Source organism: Ovis canadensis, chromosome 4 (genome assembly GCF_042477335.2).
Source record: "Ovis canadensis isolate MfBH-ARS-UI-01 breed Bighorn chromosome 4, ARS-UI_OviCan_v2, whole genome shotgun sequence".
Classification (NCBI taxonomy): Eukaryota; Metazoa; Chordata; class Mammalia; order Artiodactyla; family Bovidae; genus Ovis; species Ovis canadensis.
In genome coordinates, this window is record NC_091248.1 from 24522139 (window position 1) to 24544666 (window position 22528).

Below are 22528 nucleotides of genomic sequence, written 5' to 3' on the forward strand. Positions count from 1 at the left end.
AAGTGATGGAGTTGAGACAGAAAAGGAAAGAAGTCCTTTCTCTTGGTGTGTGATGCTTTCATAAATCTCCCTGTTTGGTAGAACACCAAAATGCAACTCCTTTCTTAATTCATTCTAATGTAATTTATATTTCACTTTCTTCCCAACTCCTGTTTTTTATCAAGATCTTACAGCAATGACGAGATATATATCAAGGGCCGTTAATACAGTGGCAACATTTAGAACAGATGATGCCCAAGACAAAGCTTAACCAATATTTATGTCTTTGATTTTCATTTATTTGGATTCATGGAGTTTTGCACTGAAGACATGAATCAAGCTATCTTTATCTGGTTGAAACATTCAAGGACTTCATGTCTACAAGATAAATTGCCACGAGACTAGAGTAAGAATCATAATGAGGAAAACAAAAGTTAGTTATGTAATGTTTTAGGTATTTACACGTGGTATCACATACTTCTAAGAAAGAGCTAACTTTAGGGTATTTACTGAGAGTACATATATTTCTTTTTCCCCTGGGGCCCATTAAATCAATTTTGCTGCTGTTACCACAAACCTACGTCCTCCCTCTTCTTGTACCCTCACGCTCCTGATTCGGAATCTATTTTTATAGAGGGAAGGGACAGAGGGAAGCAGAACCCTCACTTGCAGCTTTTATACCACCTCTGTCTCAGTAACACTTCAGGTCTTCAGCTATGGGTGATGGTGAGTTCCAGATTTAAATGATAAAATGTGATAGTGAGACTAAAATATTCATTAAGTGTCCAGTAATTGTTCAAACATATCAACAGAGCTAAACGTTCACAGAACAACTTCAATTAAGGATACGTTTCCAGATCAATCAGTATCTGATCACTCAGGGTAGCCCTAAACCTTTAAAGAAATTTTTTTAAAAATCTGGAACTCATAATTTTTACTCTTTTAGCCTCACCACATGGCATGTGGGGTCTTAGTTTCCCAACCAGGGATCAAACCCACACCCCCTGTATTGGCAGCATGGAGCCTTAACCACTGGACCACCTGTGAAGTCCCTAGACTTAAACCTTTCAACACCGCAGTTTCTAAACTTAATTCAGAGTGAAACCTCCTGTGCCCTCTGGTCCCCAATCCTCTGCTATGTTCTATTTTAGCTCTCCAATCTAAAAGTGCTGTGACTATACTAGAGTAGAATGATAAATATTTCTTTGGTTTTGTCCAAGAAAGGAAAAATGAACAAGTATGGTCAGGGACAGCAGAGAGCAATAGTAAATATAAAAATCAACAAAGCTACTAGCTTATATTTGCTAAAGGCTTAGAACCACAAGTAGAAGAAATTCTGAGCACTCGTATCTTCTAATACATGAGCCTCAAAGTAAGCACCTGAACACTCTGGCCACATTAGCGTCAGCACTAGAAAATCTCCACCTATGATCCCCTTAGGTTTCACACAGTCTTGCTTCCTCATCAATAGAACAGGGTTAGGAATTCTGATCAGTTACATGTGCAAATCTGGTAATGGTTTACTAATTTAGGACCGCAGAGGAACTGTGAGAACATTAAGCAAAAGGAAACAAAAAACATCTTTCAAAGGTCAAATTATGATGTGTCATGAACTTTTTTAAAGAGTAGCTTTCATGAACTTTTTTTTTTTTTTTAAGAGTAACTTTCTGGGTGGCTTAAGAATTTCTCGTTAGAATTCTCATGTTCCTAAGCATCTTCTTGCTCATTCATATCAATGAGTTAGCACTTTCCAATAGATCATCTTAAGCAATAAAATATCAGTGCTTTTAAATAAGTATATACGGATAACTTTAAAATGCCACACCTGATTCACCTGGGCTTAGAGTCCTCTGAAAGGCTGGGGCCACCTACGCACAAGCGGGCAGATATTCCAAAGGTCTGAGTCATCTCAAGACATTTTCCATTCCCAAGTAGGGTCATATGTCAAACTGTAAGAGACTATTTCTTAAACAGTAATGTCTTTAGGCATCATCAGAGGGTACTTATTGGAAACTCCCTTCTGAGACTAAGTTTAGGGCAAGGCTGTAGATTTAAATGAGCACCCCAGGTGGTGATTATACAGGTGATTCACTGGCCACACCTGGAGAAAGAGCATTACATTTAACTTCATTAACCCCTTAGCAGATGGTGACACCACCATCTAGGGGCTTCCCTCATAGCTCAGCCGGTGAAGAATCTGCCTGCAATGCAGGAGACTGGGTTCGATCTCTGGGTTGGGAAGATCCCCTGGAGAAGCGAAAGGCTATCCACTCCAATATTCTGGCCTGGAGAATTCCATGGATGGTATAGTCCATGGGGTGGCAAAGAGTTGGACATGACTGAGTGACTCACTTTCAGATGGTGACACATTTCTGCAAACTTTGTTGGTTTAGTCTATTTTTCAGGCATCCAAATCAGGCTTCTACTGTACAGTAGTAGCTAGAGTTTTTGAAGATTAGATTTATACTTGGTCATTTCTAATATCCACAGAATTCTCTTTTACTTTCTAAGATGTCAATAGTCACAGGTGGGACTTCCCTGGTAGTCCATTAGTTAAGAATCTGCCTTGCAGTGCAGGGGATGTGGGTTCAAACCCTGTTTGGGGAGCTAAGATCCCACATTCTGAGGAGCCAACTAAGCCTGCATGCTGCAACTAGGGAACCCGGGTGCCAGAACTGGAGAGTCCATGCATTGCAATGAAAGATCTCACGTGCTGCAACCAAGATCGGAGATAGCCTAATAAAGAACTAAAAAAAAAGAAAAATTCGCAGTGTCCAGATGCATGCATCAAGCCCTGATTTAGATATATGAATCCAAATTCAGGTCAAACTCTCCTCATCTGAGTTTTCCACTGGAATCGACCTTTGTGGACAAACTTGCTCTTTGAGAGTGAGGAGAAGAAAGAGGAAGTACAGAATGAGAGTATTTGCAACAATATTTTACTTGCTGGAGATAGCTGGTTCTCATGACTACCATTATGGGCTCTGCCTTATGGGCTTCAATGCACAACTGTTTGTGAAAGCCCTTATTCCTCTCAACAAATATTTAATAGAACCAATAATGATTTTAACGGCAATGAAACGATCGATTAAGCCTTTCCACCTTCCTTAGGGAAAAGTTACAATCTTAGATAACTGATGGATATTTTCTCTAGCTGCCTTTCACTAATGTAAAATTTAGTGACTATAAATTATTAGCAACTGCTCTAGTAGAATGTGCTTTCTTAACTTCCAAACTCCACAATCACATGGGTATCTGAAATTTCTGGACAAGAATGATAAAAATCCAAACGATTAGGAGAGTATTTCCAATTAGATTTTTTAAAAGGAACTTCACTCTTTGAAGCTGCTACTGCTCATGGTGGGAATGACAAAGAACTTTGCCTACAACAGTTAACATTTGGAAACTTACCTTTAAATTTTTAAAAATGTGTCAGTAGCAAATTATCTTTTATTTATATACACCCCTGAGAAATGAGAATGGGCTCTGAGATTCACAGCATCAAGCACTTCACTGGACTCAGTTTCCCATCCATAGTACAAAACACCCTTAGCAAACATTGAAAGAGAGTGACTTCTGGAATTTAGTTAAGTCAGTATTAATACTAAAGGAGAAAATGCATTATAGTTCTAGTGGACATCAGTTACTGGTTTTAGACTGTATCTAAGCCAAGCCAACCAAGCAATTCCTTAGTTGATATGGATAAGTCCACAGTCTCTGCCCAGCATGAAGAAAGAACCAGGTAGATATGCTACAACACAGCATATTCTCCGCTTACTTTTCTATTATATATATATGTATATGCATAAATATGTATATGTTTTATTGTTTAGTTGCTAAGTTGTGTTCAACTCTTTGGTGATCCATGGACTATATAGCCTGCCAGGCTCCTCTGTCCATGGGATGATTCTTCAGGCAAGAATACTGGAGTGGGTTGCCATGCCCTCCTCCAGGGGATCATCCCTACCAGGGATCAAACTCATGTCTTTTACATCTCTTGCATTGGCAGGTGAGTTCTTTACCACTAGGGCCACCTGGGAAGCCAGGTATATGCATAATTTATTCTATTATATATGCACATGTATAGGAAATGTATGCATGTAATAGGAAAGTAAATATATACAAATCTATCCCTGAAAAAGTACAACTTTCTTACTTGTACAATGGGAAAGCAGGTGCTGATGTAATCAACCCTCTAATTAACACTGAAATACAGGCATTGATATATTATTACTAACAAGTTTACTGAAGGTCTTCTGTACATTCCAGACAGTACTAGAGACGGCACAAAAAACTAGGTTCAGACTTCAAAGCTCTTACCTTCCAGTTGGGAAGGATAAACAACAAACATAAAAAAATTAATGAGATCATTTCGGCCAAGTGTAGTGAAGAAGATAAAATGGGGCACCATGTGTAACGTGGTCAACTGTGAGTAGAGGTGGAGTGGTAGGTGAGGTGATCACAGAAGAAGTCATTAGGCTGTGACCTGCGCTGGTATTACGACAACGAGAAATAGGCACCCTTCCTGTGGGGCTGGGGAGGGAGAGGCATGTAGCATTCCAAACAGAATGAACAATACGTACCCACGCTGAGCTGGAAGCATGCTGGAAGAGCAGAGAGAAGGCAGGTGTGGTTGAAGGACAGTGAGCCACAGAAGCAGAACAGGGTCTGGCGGGGAGCGGAGGGGAGGACGAGGGCAGTAGGCAGGGCAGGACTTTCGACTTTATTCTGTAGGTCACAGGAAACCACTGGAGAAAAGTGGCTTTCAGCCGGGTAGTAATACCTCTTAAATTTTTTTTTCTAATTTTTTGTTTATTTATTTTTTGCTGGGCTGGGCCTTCAGTGCTGCACACGGGCTTTCTCCAGCTGCAAGGAGCGAGGGGCTACTCTCTAGCTGCAGCGGGCACGCTTCTCACTGCAGTTGCTTCTCTCATTTCAGAGCATGGGCTGTAGGGCACGCGGTCTTCAGCAGCTGTAGTGCACGGGCTCAGCTGCCCCGCACTATGTGGAACCCACCTGGAACAGAGATCAAACCCATGCTCCCTGTATTGGCAGGTGGATTCCCAACCGCTGGACCACCCGGGAAGTCTGAGTAATAACTTTAATTTATGCTTCAGTCAGGTGCCTCTGGTTGTCACAGGAAGGATGAGCTACATAGGGACAGGAGTGAAAACAGCATACTGAATTAGAAAGCTGGTTTGATGGGTCAGACTAGAGCTTTAGCAACAAAGATGCTGAGAAGCAAGCAGTCAGACTGGGGTTATCTTCTGGGGATAAAACCAAAAGTACTTGCTAAGAGATTAGATGAAGATTGTGAAGGAAAGAAAGAAACCTAGAAGGATCCTTAGGTTTGGGGGTTCAAACAACTGGGCAGATGGGGGAAGGCCTGAGTTGGGGAGAGGATTCTTGGGTAATGTTTTGGTCCCAAGATATCAGGCAGCTGGTTGACTATAATGCATTCAGAGCAAGAGGGAAAGGTCAGGCTAAAGAATAATGATACCTGAAGGTTCAGGACTAAATGATATCACCTGGTCAGAAAGTGTAGACAGGGAAGAGAAGAGAGCTGAGGATGAAGAAGCCGCCACTGTTCCAACACTTAGAGGAAGAGAGCCAGGAAAGGAACTTTAACCAGGCAGCTTAGGCACACTCTAAACTTGGGTGAGGAATATCCCTCTACTATGTGGAGCATCTCTCTACCATCTGTTACCATAGGGACACACACTGGGTATACACTGCCTGCAACTTTTTCATGGGCTCTATAAACAGACTCAATGCCCAAGGTGAGGAAGCACTTTCTAAAGAGATTCCAACTAACCTATTATTAGCTTGATCAAAGTGTCACTTGTTTATTTTAGTGAGTCAGTATTTGTTTTAATGAGTCAGTTTTACAGTACCTTTAGAAAGACACCAGTTTTTGGTTTTCTTTTTTAACCGATATTTCCTGTTAGGGGAAAAAAAAAAAACCCACCCACTAAATAACTCTATCTAAATAATATATATATTATATATAGTATATAGGTTTTATATATATATAGTATAACAGTATCATCTGTTATACTTTGAGATAATTATGTATTTGCATAATTCTGTCCTCTTTCTGATATTTTCAACCACTACAAGGGCCTGGGAAGTTGCTTAAGGATTTGTTTCTGGGAGAGTCCTCAAAATCTAGACTATCTGAAAGTGTTCTCCCTGAAGAGTTACTGAAAGTTACTACAGATGTAGCTCACTCACCCTAGGTTTCCCCCTAGATCTGAGGTGAACTCAGGGCTGACTCGCTTCCTTCCGATCATCTCTCCTATTAGAGTTGACAGTGGCCAGTGGCTGGAGCCACTTCGATTTAACCCTCAAGCAACTCCCGGGCTGGCTGCCTAACTTCTGCTTAGCATTATGGCTGATGTTCCTGTTTTAAAAAATCCCCCCCAATTCTGTGTGTGTGTATGCGTAGGGGGGTAAAGTGGGCACCTACCCAGGTAAGGGTGTGGGCCAGGGTGTGGTTTGTTCAGAGAAGGCATTTTTTTTTTTGAGTCAGAAGTCTACATTCCAAGCTGACTTCCCGCAAAGAAAAACTATGACATAGGTTACATTCCTGATGAAAGTTCAGACACCTGGTTTTTAAAAAGCAGAATGCCTCTACGTATGATCATTAATGCATGAGTGACGTGCTTTTTAAAAGGCATACTAAGGGTGTAGGACGGGCAGAAGGGGCTTCCCAGGTGGTGCTAGTGGTAAAGAACCTGCCTGCCAACGCAGTGTAGAACATGCAAAAATTGTTTGGATAAAGCATTACAATAAGCAATCCTCTAAAATGTTACCTTAACGTGGAAGGGCAGGGAAATGTAAAGGAAAGGCTCTTAGGACTCAGGCTGGAGGAGAGCCTAAGGCCCAGGACTGAGGAGGAAGGTCTGGGGCAGAGCTCCGGAGACCTGGGAAAGCCCAGTGTGTGTCTGTGTGTGTGCTGGCAAGGAGGGAAAAGAGTGGGCGTGGGGACAGTGCGGGGCCGGGGAGGCAGAGGGTAGAGAGAACAGGATTCTGAGTGCCAAGAAGCAAATCTGGGCTACCGTGCTGGCAAGTCACAAAGCCCTGAGAAATCCACTGTACCACAGGCGTGAACTATTTTAAGGCAGATTGCTGCAGGTTGAGGCCCATCTTAGAGTAAAACCCAACTCTGCCTGGTGAGGTCCTCTGCACCAGAACCAGTGTTACCGTAACATTCCACTGTTTAATCTTATTAAACAGTCCTCTCAGGCATCCTTCATGGATGCACTTTCTTCAGAAAATTATTTCATGTGACTCTGAAAAGCAGTTTCCTTTAAACACCAGGAGAGATGTGTGTGCACATGCCTGTGTGTGTTTGAAAAACCCACAGTCTATTCAGCAAAGTCCAGCCTTGATATCAGATTGAAACAAATGTCCTTCCAGGACCCTTATCGTCATTGTGGAGTATTTGTTCACTGAGTTTCTCGTCTTGTTTTTGGGATCACTTTATTATGCAACATCTGCTCTGAATTTCAAATGTGATAAACAGGGTATGAGTGTCGGTGGCAGATGGCTAATGACCGCCAGCGACAGGGCATTCAAGTCTGCCTTGTTTTCTGGGAAGCGATATTTTCATGTTAATTTGCTCTGTGTCCTGCAAAGATGAGACAAATCACCTGCTCATAATTCAGGCAAAGTGGAGACCACCAGGAGCCGAGAGGGGCCATGGCTTGATTCCTTTAGGGGTGAGAGGAGAGGCGGCTCTGGGGGGCTTTCCTCATCAGAGTAACGGGACCAGGCAGTCACTTCGCATTATGTCAGATGGAGAAAGATGAATCAGTCCCGGCCACCCCATCCTGACACCAGGACCACTGTTTACTGCAAGCAGATATTATTCATGAAAACAGATCTTTCCCAGAGGCAGAAAACAGGTGCTATTAAGAGTGTGTGTCAGTCTCTGAAGCCTGGGTTTTGTAACATAAACTTAATAGTACATTTTATCTCCTACTGAAAATGTTACAACCAACAGAAATCTCCAAGAAACATTCAATCGAAGATAAAATGAAATCTAATTCGCAGAGAAAATGACCCGCACAGACTCATAAACCTTGAGGTCTTTCGGCCTTCTCGAGCCCAGTAGAATTTGTCTGTTACAGAGATACATGCACAAAATATAATTTTTATTCCAAGACTGAGTCATCCAAAGAGGCCATGTGGTCTTGAGCTGAAAGAACCGTGCTCTGTTTTGGAGAGTCAGCTGGTGTTCTCTGTGAGCTCTCAGTGCCTTTGAATTTCTGCTTGTGAAAGACACGTTACATGTACAGAATGTCCAAAGAATGATGCAGGGACTTCAGAGAGCTTAAAAGATAGTTGAGAAGCCGGGTCAGACACCAGGAGAGAGAATGTACTGGAGAGGCAAGTCTGAGGACCAACTGACAGTTTAATAAAAGAGGGTATTACATTTTACAGGCATGTAAAGTGTGAGATTTTTACATAGGAGTTTCTTCATATATATATATATATATATATAGATACATACATTTGGGCTTTCCTGGTAGCTCAGCTGGTAAAGAATCCACCTACAATGAAGGAGACTTCAGTTTGATTCCTAGGTCGGGAGAATCCCCTGGAAAAGGGATAGGCTACCCACTCCAGTATTCATGGGCTTCCCTGGTGGCCCAGGCGGTTAAGAATCTGCCTACAATGCAGGAGACCTGGGTTCGATCCCTGGGTTGGGAAGATACCTTGGAGAAGGGCACGGCAACCCATTCCAGTATGCTTGCCTGGAGAACCCCACGGACTTAGGAGCCTGGCAGGCTACAGTCCATGGACTCATTAAGAGTCGGACATGACTGAAGCGACTTAGCATATATATATATATCCTGTCATACAGTTCTTTTTCTGGGTAGCAGTTACATATGACAAAGGAGCAAAGTGAGGGAATTTGTTTACAGTTCTTTCTGATCCTTTCTCACACCGTGGCAGATAAAGGCATGAAAGAGAAAACCCAGCAATCTGGAAGCCGCTGTTTTTTCTTTCCTTATAAAGCACCCCCGCCCCCCCACCACCAAGTGAAAGGTGCTACATAAACACATATACTCAAAACATATTATGAACCCCCAAAGAAAAGAATACGACAATCATAAGGTGTCAGTTATTGCCTCATAAGTTTGAGCAAGGAAGTCTAAGAAGATAATATTGAATCTCAAATGATCAAATTAAACAGATGCACTGGATTCCTCCACAGTTAAGTAGATCAAAAAACATTCTGAACGACAAAGAGGAAAACGAGATACAGCAATGATCGGCCTGTGAGGCAAAGTCTGAGTATTTGTTTACGTCACAGCTTAGCAGTCGAGGTCTCTTTATACAAATGTCACCGTCAGCATGAATGACTGTGTCTTAGGACATCAAGAAAAGAGATTAAAGAATGCGATGAAAATTTCAAGATCAAGTATGAATACGATAAGATGTGATTATTTATTCATTTTTGGGAGATGAGCATTTTAAAAGGTTGGAAAGAACCACCTATAATTTTACTGTATTCTCATCAGTCTCTCAACGACAATGTTCAGTCCAGACCACATGATAAAGACAAAGGAAAAGTGAAAGTGTTAGTCTCTGTCGTGCCTGACTCTTTTTGATCCGATGGATAGCCCATCAGGCTCCTCTGTCCATGGGATTCTCCAGGCAAGAACATTGGAGTAGGTTGCCATTTCCTTCTCCAGGGGATCTTCCCGACCCAGGGACTGAACCCATCTCCTGCACTGCAGGACGATCCTTCGCCGTCTGAACCACCCGGGAAGCCCTACGATAATGACCGGATTTCCTCTAATGAGTTCACCAACTATCAACCATCACGAATACTTAGGGCTTCAGGGGTAGTCTTTTAAAAGACTACCTTTTTGCCTTTTAAAAACAAATGGTATTTAAATGCATTTTAAAATTGCTATGTGATGTATGTATACTGAGAAGATAAGCTCAGCTGCTAGTTTTAACAGTGTGTTGTTGTTTTTTTTAACAGACAGACTGATGACAACAGTCCTGAACAGAAAGATTTTGCCTCTGGAACAGTTAGTCAGAGACCACGAAGTTTCACTAAATACGGCTCACCGAGTGCAACGTATGTCCTGAACGTGCACTCGGGAGATGCTAAATTAAGGAGGACCGACAGGCAAACAGTGTCAAAGATGACACGGACGGGGACAGGCGCTGGAGGACGATTCTCGCAAGCTCGCACCATCGTAATAAGAGGTCTCTCTCCTTGATTTTCTGTTCTATGCCTATTTCATGTTAAAATATTTAACCTATTTACTTACCTATTCTGAAACGTGGCATGTTCTGATATATGCAAGACAATAAATTTATGATTTTGAAGAATATTTTAGAAAATATTTTGGTACCATAACGCAAGAATCAGCTACAAACTGTGTCTATTTATAAATAAGTGGGTTTTTTTAAAACTTGAGAACACCAATGAACTACTTATATAACCATAGAGAAGTGTCCCACAGGCTGCTGTGTGCTCTTATATTCTAAGGCCCCTGAGCAAAGATTCATGACTCATTCAGTTTTGTGTCCTCAAAGTGCCCAGCATAGAACTCGCCCTGTAAAATTAACGTCTGTACAAGTATACTCAGAAAAACTCATTATGAGAAAGCATTCTGTATAAATAGTTCAGTCCATGTTCCCAATAGGTCCCTCATAATAACAATATTCTCTCGATATAGTTCCTAAGACTTCTCACAAGTGAGCTGTACAACAACAAAATATTTCTGTTCTCTGGCTGCAGGTTCAAAAAATTCCACTAGCCAGAACTTTCTGCTTAGCAGCTATTTATCCTGCATACCAGTGCTTAAAAAGACAATAGCTTACATTCAAAAGATACAAGTATTCATTAAAAATAAATTTATATCAATCATACACTGAACTTAAAACTATCCATTTCCAAAAAAAACCACTATCCACTTGATGGTATTACGGCACTTATAAATGATTACTCATGTTTTCGATAATGACCTTAAAGAATCTCAAACACTCAAATTCTAAAAAAAAAAAAAAAACCAACCACAAACCATTATATTCTTATATTTAATAAGAAAGAAAAGTAGATCTGCACAGTTCAACAACATTTTTTTAAATTAAGGATGAATGGGCATTTATCTGGAGAAAACTCTAATTTGAAAAGATACATGTATCCCAGTGTCCATCACAGCACTATTTACAATAGCCAAGACAGGGAAACAACCTGTCACACAGTGGAATATTACTCAGTCATAACAAAGAATAAATACTGCACTTTGCAGCGACAAGGATGGGATCCAGAGATTATCACAGTAAGCGAAGTCAGGTAGAGAAAGACAAGTATCATATGATACCACTTGTAGGTGGAATCTAAAAAAAAACGATACTAGTGGACTTATTTACAAAATGGTTACCAAAGGGAAATGGGGCACGTAGGGATAAATTAGGAGCCTGGAGTTAGCAGATACAAACTACTATATATAAAATAAACAACAAGGTCCTACTATATTCTATAATAAAGCATGGTGGAAAAAATATGAAAATGAATATATATATGTGTAACTGAATCACTTTACTGTAAACCAGAAACGAACACAACCCTGTAAGTCAACTTTACTTCAATTAAAAGAAATTAAGGATGAAGACGAAAAGAGTCTTGTGACTATCTTTTAAGTTACCGAAAGATGTTCAATTAGGCATTAACATACAAATTAACTGCCTGAAATACTGCCTGACTATAGGTTGGTTTTACTATGAAAACATCAATACACAATTAACCACAAACCTTGAATAACCACAGTCCTTGCCCCCGCCTCCATCTCTGTGAGAGTGGCGTTGACCCTGACGACTGAAGACATTTAACAGCCGCCAGGAGAATCTTCTGTTCAACACAGAACGGAGTGGCACGCCCTTTGCGTGGATAGGTGAAGAACTCAGAAATACTTTCAACAAGCTGCCTTATGAGAAGCTTCTGCTCATAAGCATCAATCCTCTGCTCCTGAAACCTGGCTCGGTCACTCCCCTACTCTACTTCTCTCTTTCCTCCTCGCCTCGGTGACCACCTTTCTGCCTGTACCTCATTTAATCCAGCTTACCTCTCTACCCCCACCCTTGAGGGGAAGTGGAATTTCCCCCACTCCACTTTATTTTCTACTCTTGCCTGATCAAGCCTTAGTTTAAGCACATCATTTTAGTTTATCAGCTGTTCTAACTACTGATCCTGTTGCAAATGGGAAGCCCCAGAAGCTCAGCTGGTAGGTAAAGAATCTGCCTGCAATACAGGAGACCCCTGCAGACCCAGGTTTGATTCCTGGACCAGGAAGATCCCCTGGAGAAGGTATAGGCTACCCACTCCAGTGCTCTTAGGTTCCCAGGGTGGCTCAGAGGGTAAAGAATCTGTCCGCAATGCAGGAGACCTGGGTTCAACCCCTGGGTTGGGAAGATCCCCTGAAGAAGAGAATGGCAACCCACTCCAGTATTCTTGCCTGGAAAACCCCATGGGCAGAGGAGCCTGGTGGGCTAAAGTCCACGGGGTCGCAAAGAGTCAAACACGACTGAGCAACTTTCACTTTCACTTTTGCAAATGATTCCACTTGGCAGCCTCTGACATCCTAGGAAAATTTAACATGAAGTTCAAAAGACCTATGTAGCTGGAAATGCAGGGTGTAAACAAATGATTACCTTGTCTCACTGTTTTGAAAAAAATGACCTCTCCCGGTGTTCTTTGGAAGGACTGATGCTAAAGCTGAAACTCCAGTACTTTGGCCACCTCATGCCAAGAGTTGACTCATTGGAAAAGACTCTGATGCTGGGAGGAATTGGGGGCAGGAGAAGGGGATGACAGAGGATGAGATGGCTGGATGGCGTCACCGACTCGATGGACATGAGTTTGGGTGAAATCCAGGAGCTGGTGATGGACAGGGAGGCCTGGCGTGCTGCAATTCATAGGGTTGCAAAGAGTCGGGCACGACTGAGCGACTGAACTGAACTGAAATTTTGAACATAGAAATAGATCAGAGGAAGCCAATGCTTGTGTTGACAGTCTATGTTTAAGCTATTGGAAGTCATTTAAAAAAACAATAATTTGCAATTAATTATATCTGAAGAATGGTTGGCAACGCATCTTACTGATTGAGTACCTATGTGTGTAAATCTCTGAGTATAGACTGTCAGGACACAAAGACGAACAAATAAGTAAGATATGGACACAAATAATCACAAATGGACAAAATATGATAAAGAGGAAGAGAGGTGTAGAACAAGCGCTAAAAGACAAATGAGATCACATCCGGCTGTAAAAGTTAGCCAAATGGTATCTGGGGTCAGCCCTGAAAAATTCGAGCAGATAGCTAGTAGTGGGGGGAGCAAAGAAACGGCAATGAGAGGAAGGCCTCGGAGGGAGGAAGCTGTGAGCCACACTAAGAGGATGCGGATTAGTCCAATTTGGCCAGAAAGCTAGTACACAGAATGGGGCTATGTTCTGCCCTGCATGCTGAACATAGTATTTTGGACACACTCATAAAGGAGAGGACTGAAGTCACAAGACTGGAAAAGAATTCCAGAGGAAAGAGGACGCAGAGATAGAAGAGAAAATGACCAAGAACACGTGGCTTGTGCGTGTGCTCGCTGCTCAGTCACGGCCGAGTCTTTGCAAGCCCACGGGCTGTAGCCCATGGACTCTCTGTCCATGGAGTTCTCCAGGCAGGAATACTGGGATGGGTTGCCATTTCTTCCTCCAGGGGATCTTCCCGACCCAGACCCACATCTCTGGTGCCTTCTGCAATGGCAGGCAGATTCTTGTCTCACTGTGCCACCTGGGAAACCCGTAATTAGGAATACCTACGGTTAAAGGGACTTACTGTCCTTGACGCGGCTCAGGAAGCAATGAGACCATTCCTGAGCACCACATTCTCTTTATGAAAGGCAGATGGGAGAAAATAAATTCTAGACTGGTCTAAAACCAAATAAATAAATCATTCACTGTACCAAAACTGGGAACCCATCTAGCTGTCACTAAAAGATCTCTCTTACTCTGTTCAGATTGTAAACTATTTTTAGCTATTCACTCCTATCTAAAATGACGCTGAATTCTAGAAGCCATTTCTACACAATGAATGATAAGGTAAAGAGTCTGCTTCACCCAATTCACAAAAGCAAACAGGTCTCCATGAACACCTGCACATATGTGCAGAGATCTAAAAGATAACTGGGAAGTTCAATTAAGCAGAACAAAGTAATACCAATAAAGCTTTATAAGCAGCTCTTCCCTTTAGACTTAAAGGCAGAAAAGATTTGGAGTCAATACACTGCATCTAGCTTGCTGACCTCCAAGGAGTCTTAAGTCATCTTTGAATCGCAAGCATTTGGGATGGAACCTGACACTTCTGGGCTTCCTATAAATGTTTTATGAGCGAGGGAAAAAAGCAGAGTTCACAAACCATCAGAAAATGGCTGAGCTATTTACACACTTACTAAACTATACTTTGTAGGCTCAGGGCCAGATAACGTACAAGCAGGTATTTCCTAATAATTTTAATATATATTAGAACTAAAGGGTTTTTTTCCACTGAGTTCTAAAATTAGTGAGCTAGAATATACCCCATTCTCTAAACATCCACTTAGTCATACTAGATATATTTAACTATATATTAAGTTCCAAAGGCTCTACTTCTGGCAATTTTCATAAGGAAAGAATGCCACTGTTTAAATAACAGTGTGACTGTTTGACCAGGCAGAGAGAAGACGCTTAGTACCTTGATGGTTTCAGTGGGCACTCCAGGTTCTGGCACTTTATCCAAGTAAGTGGTCAAGTCTTGATCAACGTGTTCAAACACTAACGTTAGTTTGGTTTCTCTGTCTGTTCGTGACACTGTACACACATCAAACAACCTAAAAAGAAAAAGAAGTATTAGGGAGGTGGTAATACGAAAAGAAGTCATCTGTAAGTCTTACACATATCCTTTGATCACAAAATTAAGGCGGGGGGAAAGGCTAGATTGGATCGATCCTTGTGATAATATGTAAGGTTACCTGTTAGTGCTTAGTCCCTCAGTCGTGTCCTGCTCTTTGGGACCCCATGGACTGTCACCTGCCAGGCCCCTCTGCCCTTGGGATTATCCAGGAAAGGATACTGGAGCAGGCAGACATCCCCTACTCCAGGCAACCTTCCCAGCCCAGGGACTGAACCTGTGTCTCTTGTGCCTCCTGCACTGGGAGGCAGAGTCTTTATCACTAATGCCACCTGGGTCTGACCCTTTAATACGAAAGCTCAGGAGAGGAGCACTTGGTTAAGTGGTGAGAAAATTCACAGCGGCGAGTAGAAAGCAACACGAGAATGTCTGCTTGGAGAGTTCCTTACTTAAGATCTTAGGGAGAACATACTGGTGGAGATAGTTTCAAAAACTGCAGACTCTATAAAAAATATGGTTCTTAGCTCATAGGTCAAGAATGATTGAACAGACAGAGACTAGGCATTCTTTGAGGACACTGGACTCTGCGACTTCGATTTTCCTGGAATTTAAGGTCTTCAAATCATGCCTATGAAAGTAATTAAAATAGAATATGGAGAAATCTGGTTTATTTCTAAGAAAGTGTTCTCATCCTGCTCAATCCAATCATCTCCCTGGAAAGGGCATGGATTCTTTGTTTTAAAACTCCAAATATCATGCTAATAAAAATTGTGAATTTTTAATTTTTTTTGAGGGGGATGCAGACGTTGCGTTGGCAAACTATTCTGCCCTAAGATGATGAAGGCAGATTGACAAACTTTATAATTATGTTCGGATGGGAGAACTCAATTTATCCCATAAAATCCTACCACCAATTCCAAATCTAAGTTTTAAAAACAAAGCCTTCAGTAATCAAAAGAATTTTCAAGCCAAATGACTGATCCTCCTTTAGTTTCAACAGTCAAAGGACATCATCTGGGGGCGGGGGAGGGAGGTGTGCAGGGGAGGACATGAGATGCTCACCAAACATATAAAGAATTAAACACGCCACCCATAAACAAGCTGGAAATAAATTTCAGGACAAGAATGTAATACAAATACTAAGAAAAGGATAATAAAAATTCTATTCTATTATTTTCTTTCCAGTTTTAAAATGAAACAACACTTTCTTCAAAGAAATTAACTAACTATAAATGTGCATATAACCCAAGTACTAAAATGCACAATCAGCCACTTTGTACATTACCACTTAAATTTTTAATGCCTAGCTGGTTCACCATGTTACTCTACACCATTTCTGCTATCGATGGGGTCCACAATCTTTGGTACTTCTCTGTAAATCTAAAGTAAACTTTAAAAGAACACTATAATTAAGTTAAATCAGATGGAGTGAACACCACCAACAACCACACATACTTCATAGCCAGATCCAAACTACGTTTTAATTCTGGGTAGCCTGGGGTGAGTTCTCCAACTCCAGTAAAATCAATTAAGATCAACCAAATTTCTTCCCTACTTTGTCTACTTTAAAACATTCTAAGTTTTTAATCATCTACTTATAAAATTAACTTCTAAATTTCTAAAGTCTTTGAATATCATGACACCACCCTTATGGCAGAAAGTGAAGAGGAACTAAAAAGCCTCTTGATGAAAGTGAAAGAGGAGAGTGAAAAAGCTGACTTAAAGCTCAACATTCAGAAAACGAAGATCATGGCATCTGGTCCCATCACTTCATGGGAAATAGATCGGGAAACAGTGGAAACAGTGGCTGACTTTATTTTGGGGGGCTCCAAAATCACTGCAGATGGTGATTGCAGCCATGAAATTAAAAGATGCTTACTCCTTGGAAGGAAAGTTATGACCAACCTAGACAGCATATTCAAAAGCAGAGACATTACTTTGCCAACAAAGGTCCGTCTAGTCAAAGCTATGGTTTTTCCAGAGGTCATGTATGGATGTGAGAGTTGGACTGTGAAGAAAGCTAAGCGCCGAAGAATTGATGCTTTTGAACTGCGATGTTAGAGAAGACTCTTGAGAGTCTCTTGGACTGCAAGGAGATCCAACCAGTCCATCCTAAAGGAGATCAGTCCTGCATGTTCATTGGAAGGACTGATGCTGAAGCTGAAACTCCAATACTTTGGGCACCTCATGCGAAGAGTTGACTCACGGAAAAGACTCTGATGCTGGGAGGGATTGGGGGCAGGAGGAGAAGGGGATGACAGAGGATGAGATGGCTGGATGGCATCACCGACTCGATGGACATGAGTTTGAGTGAACTCCAGGAGTTGGTGATGGACAGGGAGGCCTGGCGTGCTGCGGTTCATGGGGTCGCAAAGAGTCAGACATGACTGAGCGACTGAACTGAACTGAACTGAATGTGACTTATTCTGAAAAAATGACTCTGATAAAGTAAAAACCCCTAATTTAAAAAATGTATTACAAATAGTGCCATAAATTATATGCATGCTGTACTGTGAAAAACACGATTGCTATCATTCATGAATCAAACCAGTCAATCCTAAAGGAGATCTACCCTGAATATTAATTGGAAGAACAGATGCCAAAGCTGAAGCTCCAATACTTTGGCCACCTGATGCGAAGAGTCGACTCCCTGGAAAAGACCCTGAGGATGGGAAAGATTGACGGCAGGAGGAGAAAGGGGTGACAGAAGATGAGATGGTTGGATGGCATCACCAATACGATGGACATCAGTTTGAGCAAACTCTGGGAGACAGTGAAGGACAGGGAAGCCTGGCGTGTTGCAATACATTGGGTCGCCAAGAGTCAGACACTGAACAAAGATGGATCTGACCTGGGAAGTTTATGAAAACACTTCTCTGAATATGGTAATTCGAGGTAACTACCATTTATTCACAGGCTCTTTTGAATCATCTTCTTTCGATTAAACCCATATTCTTTGACAGCTGTACTTTTTTGTTCCACAATCACCAAGCTTCTTTTTATCAGTTGCTTCTATTTTTGTGATAAAATAAAACAACAATGAAGCAAAAATGGCCTGTATTAAAATCAGATACAAACATGAGAACTGCATCATTATGGCTATGCTTCTTACACATTACTTTCAAAATGTTTTCTATCATCAATAATACATTTCCTTAATAAAATACACTGCTTATCACTGCCTCCAGTCAGTAAAGATCTAGTAACTTCCGTTCTTACTGCACTTACAGTCTGTGTACATCAGACATTTTAGTAATTTTCAAAAGGAAAAAAAAAACATTGACAGGGACATAGCTAGAGAATAAAGTGATCATAAAACACCGCAAACCAAAGCGTCACCTGCTCCCAAACCGTTGTTAGTTACCTAACACCCCTGGCTGTCTGCTACGTTGCTTCATCTCGCTGAAACCGTTTTTAAACACTGTGTGTCACAATGCAAGAATAACATCTAACCCACCCAAGTTATTTTTCTCAAAGGTATAGCACTCTGCAATTTCTTAAGATTCACTCTTGCTGCCTGTAGCACCTGTGATATCCAAGTGTGAGCTCCCTGGGGTCGCTGCTAACTGCCCCTAATGATCAGCCACGGAGAAAAGGCACTAACTTTCATTGGCAATATTTTTAAAAGAGGAGTTTTAAAAGACATATTTAAAGAGACACAAAGTAGAATATTATTGTATAACTTTTAATGTATATAGTTATATATTCTTCTAGGCTGTGAAAAGAAGGGTGCTCAGCAGAAGTGGCTCATGCTGGTTCAAGGAGACAGTTATTTTTATTTTTTTAAGATAAATTTCATTTGATACTGTGAATAATAATAATGCACTACTTTCACTTGGGAAATGGAGCCTATTACTGTTTCCTTAGAAATTCAAAGGTGGCATTAAGCGCAGTAAAAGTCCTAAAGAACCTGTAGGCTTTGGACTCCAGGGCTGGCCGTCAACATCCTACAGACTCAATAATCCACAGAAGACATTTTCGGAAATACTACTCTGTCTATATATTCTCCAAGCCAGGCTTCAGCAGCATGTGAACCGTGAACTTCCAGGTGTTCAAGCTGGTTTTGGAAAAGGCAGAGGAACCAGAGATCAAATTGCCAACATCCACTGGATCATCGAAAAAGCAAGAGAGTTCCAGAAAAACATCTATTTCTGCTTTACTGACTATGCCAAAGCCTTTGACTGTGTGGATCACAATAAACTGTGAAAAGTTCTGAAAGAGATGGGAATACCAGGCCACCTGACCTGCCTTTTGAGAAACCTGTATGCAGGTCAGGAAGCAACAGTTAGAACTGGACATGGAACAACAGACTGGTTCCAAATAGGAAAAGGAGTACGTCAAGGCTGTATACTGTCCCCTGCTTATTTTTTTTCACTTTTATTTATTATTATTATTATTTTTTTTACTTTACAATATTGTATTGGTTTTGCCATACATCAACATGAATCTTGCCACGGGTGTACACGTATTCTCAATCTTGAACCCCCCTCCCACCTCCTTCCCCATACCATCCCTCTGGGTCATCCGAGTGCACCAGCCTCAAGCATCCTGTATCCTGCATTGAACCTGGACTGGCGATTTGTTTCTTATATGATATTATACATGTTTCAATGCCAGTCTCCCAAATCATCCCACCCTCTCCCTCTCCCACAGAGTCCAAAGGACTATTCGATACATCTGTGTCTCTTTTGCTGTGTCACATACAGGGTTATCGTTACCATCTTTCTAAATGCTATATATATGCGTTAGTATACTATGCTGCTGCTGCTGCTGCTGCTGCTGCTGCTTAGTTGCTTCAGTCGTGTCCGACTCTGTGCGACCCCATAGACAGCAGCCCACCAGGCTTCCCTGTCCCTGGGATTCTCCAGGCAAGAACACCGGAGTGGGTTACCATTTCCTTCTCCAATGCATGAAAGCGAAAAGTGAAAGTCAAGTAGCTCAGTCTTGACTCTTTGCGACCCCATGGACTGCAGCCTACCAGGCTCCTCCGTCCATGGGATTTTCCAGGCAAGAGTACTGGAGTGGGGTGCCATCGCCTTCCTATATTGGTGTTTTTCTTTCTGGCTTACTTCACTCTGTATAATTGGCTCCAGTTTCATCCACCTCATTAGAACTGATTCAAATGTATTCTTTTTAATGGCTGAGTAATACTCCATTGTGTATATGTACCACAGCTTTCACCCTGCTTATTTAACTTATATGCAGAGTACATCATAAGAAACGCTGGGCTGGAGGAAGCACAAGCTGGAATCAAGATTGCCAGGAGAAATATCAATAACTTCAGATATGCAGATGACACCACCCTTGTGGCAGAAAGTGAAGAACTAGAGCCTCTTGATGCAAGTGAAAGAGGAGAGTGAAAAAGTTGACTTAAAGCTCAACATTCAAAAAACGAAGATCATGGCATCCGGTCCCATCACTTCATGGGAAATACGAAGATCATGGCATCCGGTCCCATCACTTCATGGGAAATAGATGGGGAAACAGTGGAAACAGTGGCTGACTTTATTTTTCTGGGCTCCAAAATCACTGCAGATGGTGACTGCAGCCATGAAATTAAAAGACGCTTACTTCTTGGAAGGAAAGTTATGACCAACCTAGACAACATATTCAAAAGCAGAGACATTACTTTGCCAAAAAAGGTCCGTCTAGTCAAAGCTATGGTTTTTCCAGTGGTCATGTATGGATGTGAGAGTTGGACTATAAAGAAAGCTGAGTGCAGAATTGATGCTTTTGAAGTGTGGTGTTGGAGAAGACTCTTGAGAGTCCCTTGGACTGCAAGGAGATCCAACCAGTCCATCTTAAAGGAGATCAATCCTGTGTGTTCATTGGAGGGACTGATGTTGAAGCTGAAACTCCAACACTTTAGCCACCTGACGCGAAGAGCTGACTCATTAAAAAAGACCCTGACGCTGGGAAAGATTGAGGGCAGGAGGAGAAGGGGGCGACAAGGATAAGATGGTTGGATGGCATCACTGACTCGATGGACATGGGTTTGGGTGGACTCCGGGAGTTGGTGATGGACAGGGAGGCCTGGCATGCTGCGATTCATGGGGTCGCAAAGAGTCAGACACGACTGAGCGACTGAACTGAACTGAACTGACTGTATATTAAACATGAAATTTAGTCTGACTTAATTGCTTGAGTGCTGTAGTGCTCAGTCACTTTAGTTTTGTCAGACTGTTTGTGACCCTCTGGGCTATAGCCCGCCAGGCTCCTCTGTCCATGGGGTTCTCCAGGCAAGAATACTGGAGTGGGTTGCCATTTCCTCCTTCAGGACATTAGTGATAATGGGTAGAAAATGCACTTTGAATCAACAGTTATACGTACGAATCTTAGGAATTTTAGAACATAATATTTTGGATGCTTTGCCGTCTACAATGACTCTATCTGGAATCAGCCCAAAGCAAATAGTAATCACTTTGGTGAGCAATAAAGAGAAGATAGATGCTTTAATGTAAGAGATCAGACTCACATAAAGCAACTGAGCTAAACAAGAACTGAACTCCCTGGTATTTGGCAGGAGGTTAACAATCTGTAATATATTTATATAAATCAATAAGGAATGTGGCCAGGCTGCCTAGAGCCCCTACACTTGCAAAACAAAAGGGCCAGACAGGTCTGAACACTTGAACATAAACCCTGGGAAACAACTGCAACTGTCTGATTTCTTGTGTTGACCAACATCTTAAGGCTTTCTAAAACTTAAAAAAAAAAAATCTCTTTGCTATTCAGTAAACTGACAAAAATACCATTTCAGCGATTGCATAACTACAGGGCTGTAAGAGAAATATAATCACACTGTGTCGAAGATGAACAAAATATCTCAGATGACTTCTAGAGGAAATGAGAACTACCATTCAAAACTTATCCGTGAGGGCTTAGCTTAATGTGATCCAAGTGAATATTCAAAAAGTAGAAATGGAAAGTGGTTCTTGAGCCCTTACTGAGTCTATGAATGCAATTTAGCTGCACGAAATATGATCCAAAAAAAGGCAGAGAGGTCATTATCATTTCACAATTAAGTCAGACCAGCCCCTAACCATCCCGTAAAGCAATCCTCTCCCTGTCTCTGCTGTCCCAACACCCCAGCTGCAGGGCAGGGAGCAAGCACTGCGGTCCAGGGCCGCACTCAGCTGTCCAGCTGCCCTAGTGATGTAATCATCTCACAACAAAATATCTCCACGAATTAACTCTGCATCCTACCCATTGTAATTCGGAGCGACGGCTTCCTGTTCGTGTTCTCCACTTAACTTGCTATTCTGGATCTATGACACAGGCAAGCTGTCTTGTCTAATGGATGGGATTATGTCCAATAGGTCTGGGATTTCCAAAGATTAACAATTTACAAAGGTCTCCCAAACAACATGTTCTGTAAACACATTCCCTGCCTTTCTATTGTGGTTGTAATTAAAGGGAAATCTGCATTATTTGCTGTGATTAAACTCTGACCTGTCACAGGAAGTTCTATGAGGATTTTTTCCTGTCACTTTTTTTCCATACTCTTGAACGTTTGGACATCAAACAGTTCAAGAGCTGTGAGATGTCTGGCACAGCTGCCTAAAAAAGTGCTGAATAAAATTTTATTTGAACTATTGGCAGTCTTCAGAATTGAGAAATTAAAAAAAAAAAAATCT

General features: G+C 41.6%; 1 protein-coding gene across 6 annotated transcripts in view; it reads right to left on the minus strand.

The window, feature by feature from the left end:
* The window catches only part of CDK6 (cyclin dependent kinase 6), a 259075-nt gene that overhangs the window by 174452 nt on the left and 62095 nt on the right, over positions 1-22528 (minus strand). For all 6 annotated transcript variants that reach the window (XM_069587399.1, XM_069587405.1, XM_069587402.1 and 3 more), the window contains exon 3: positions 14736-14871. In XM_069587399.1, coding sequence (XP_069443500.1) covers positions 14736-14871 — 136 coding nt within the window. The remainder of the gene's footprint in view (positions 1-14735; positions 14872-22528) is intronic.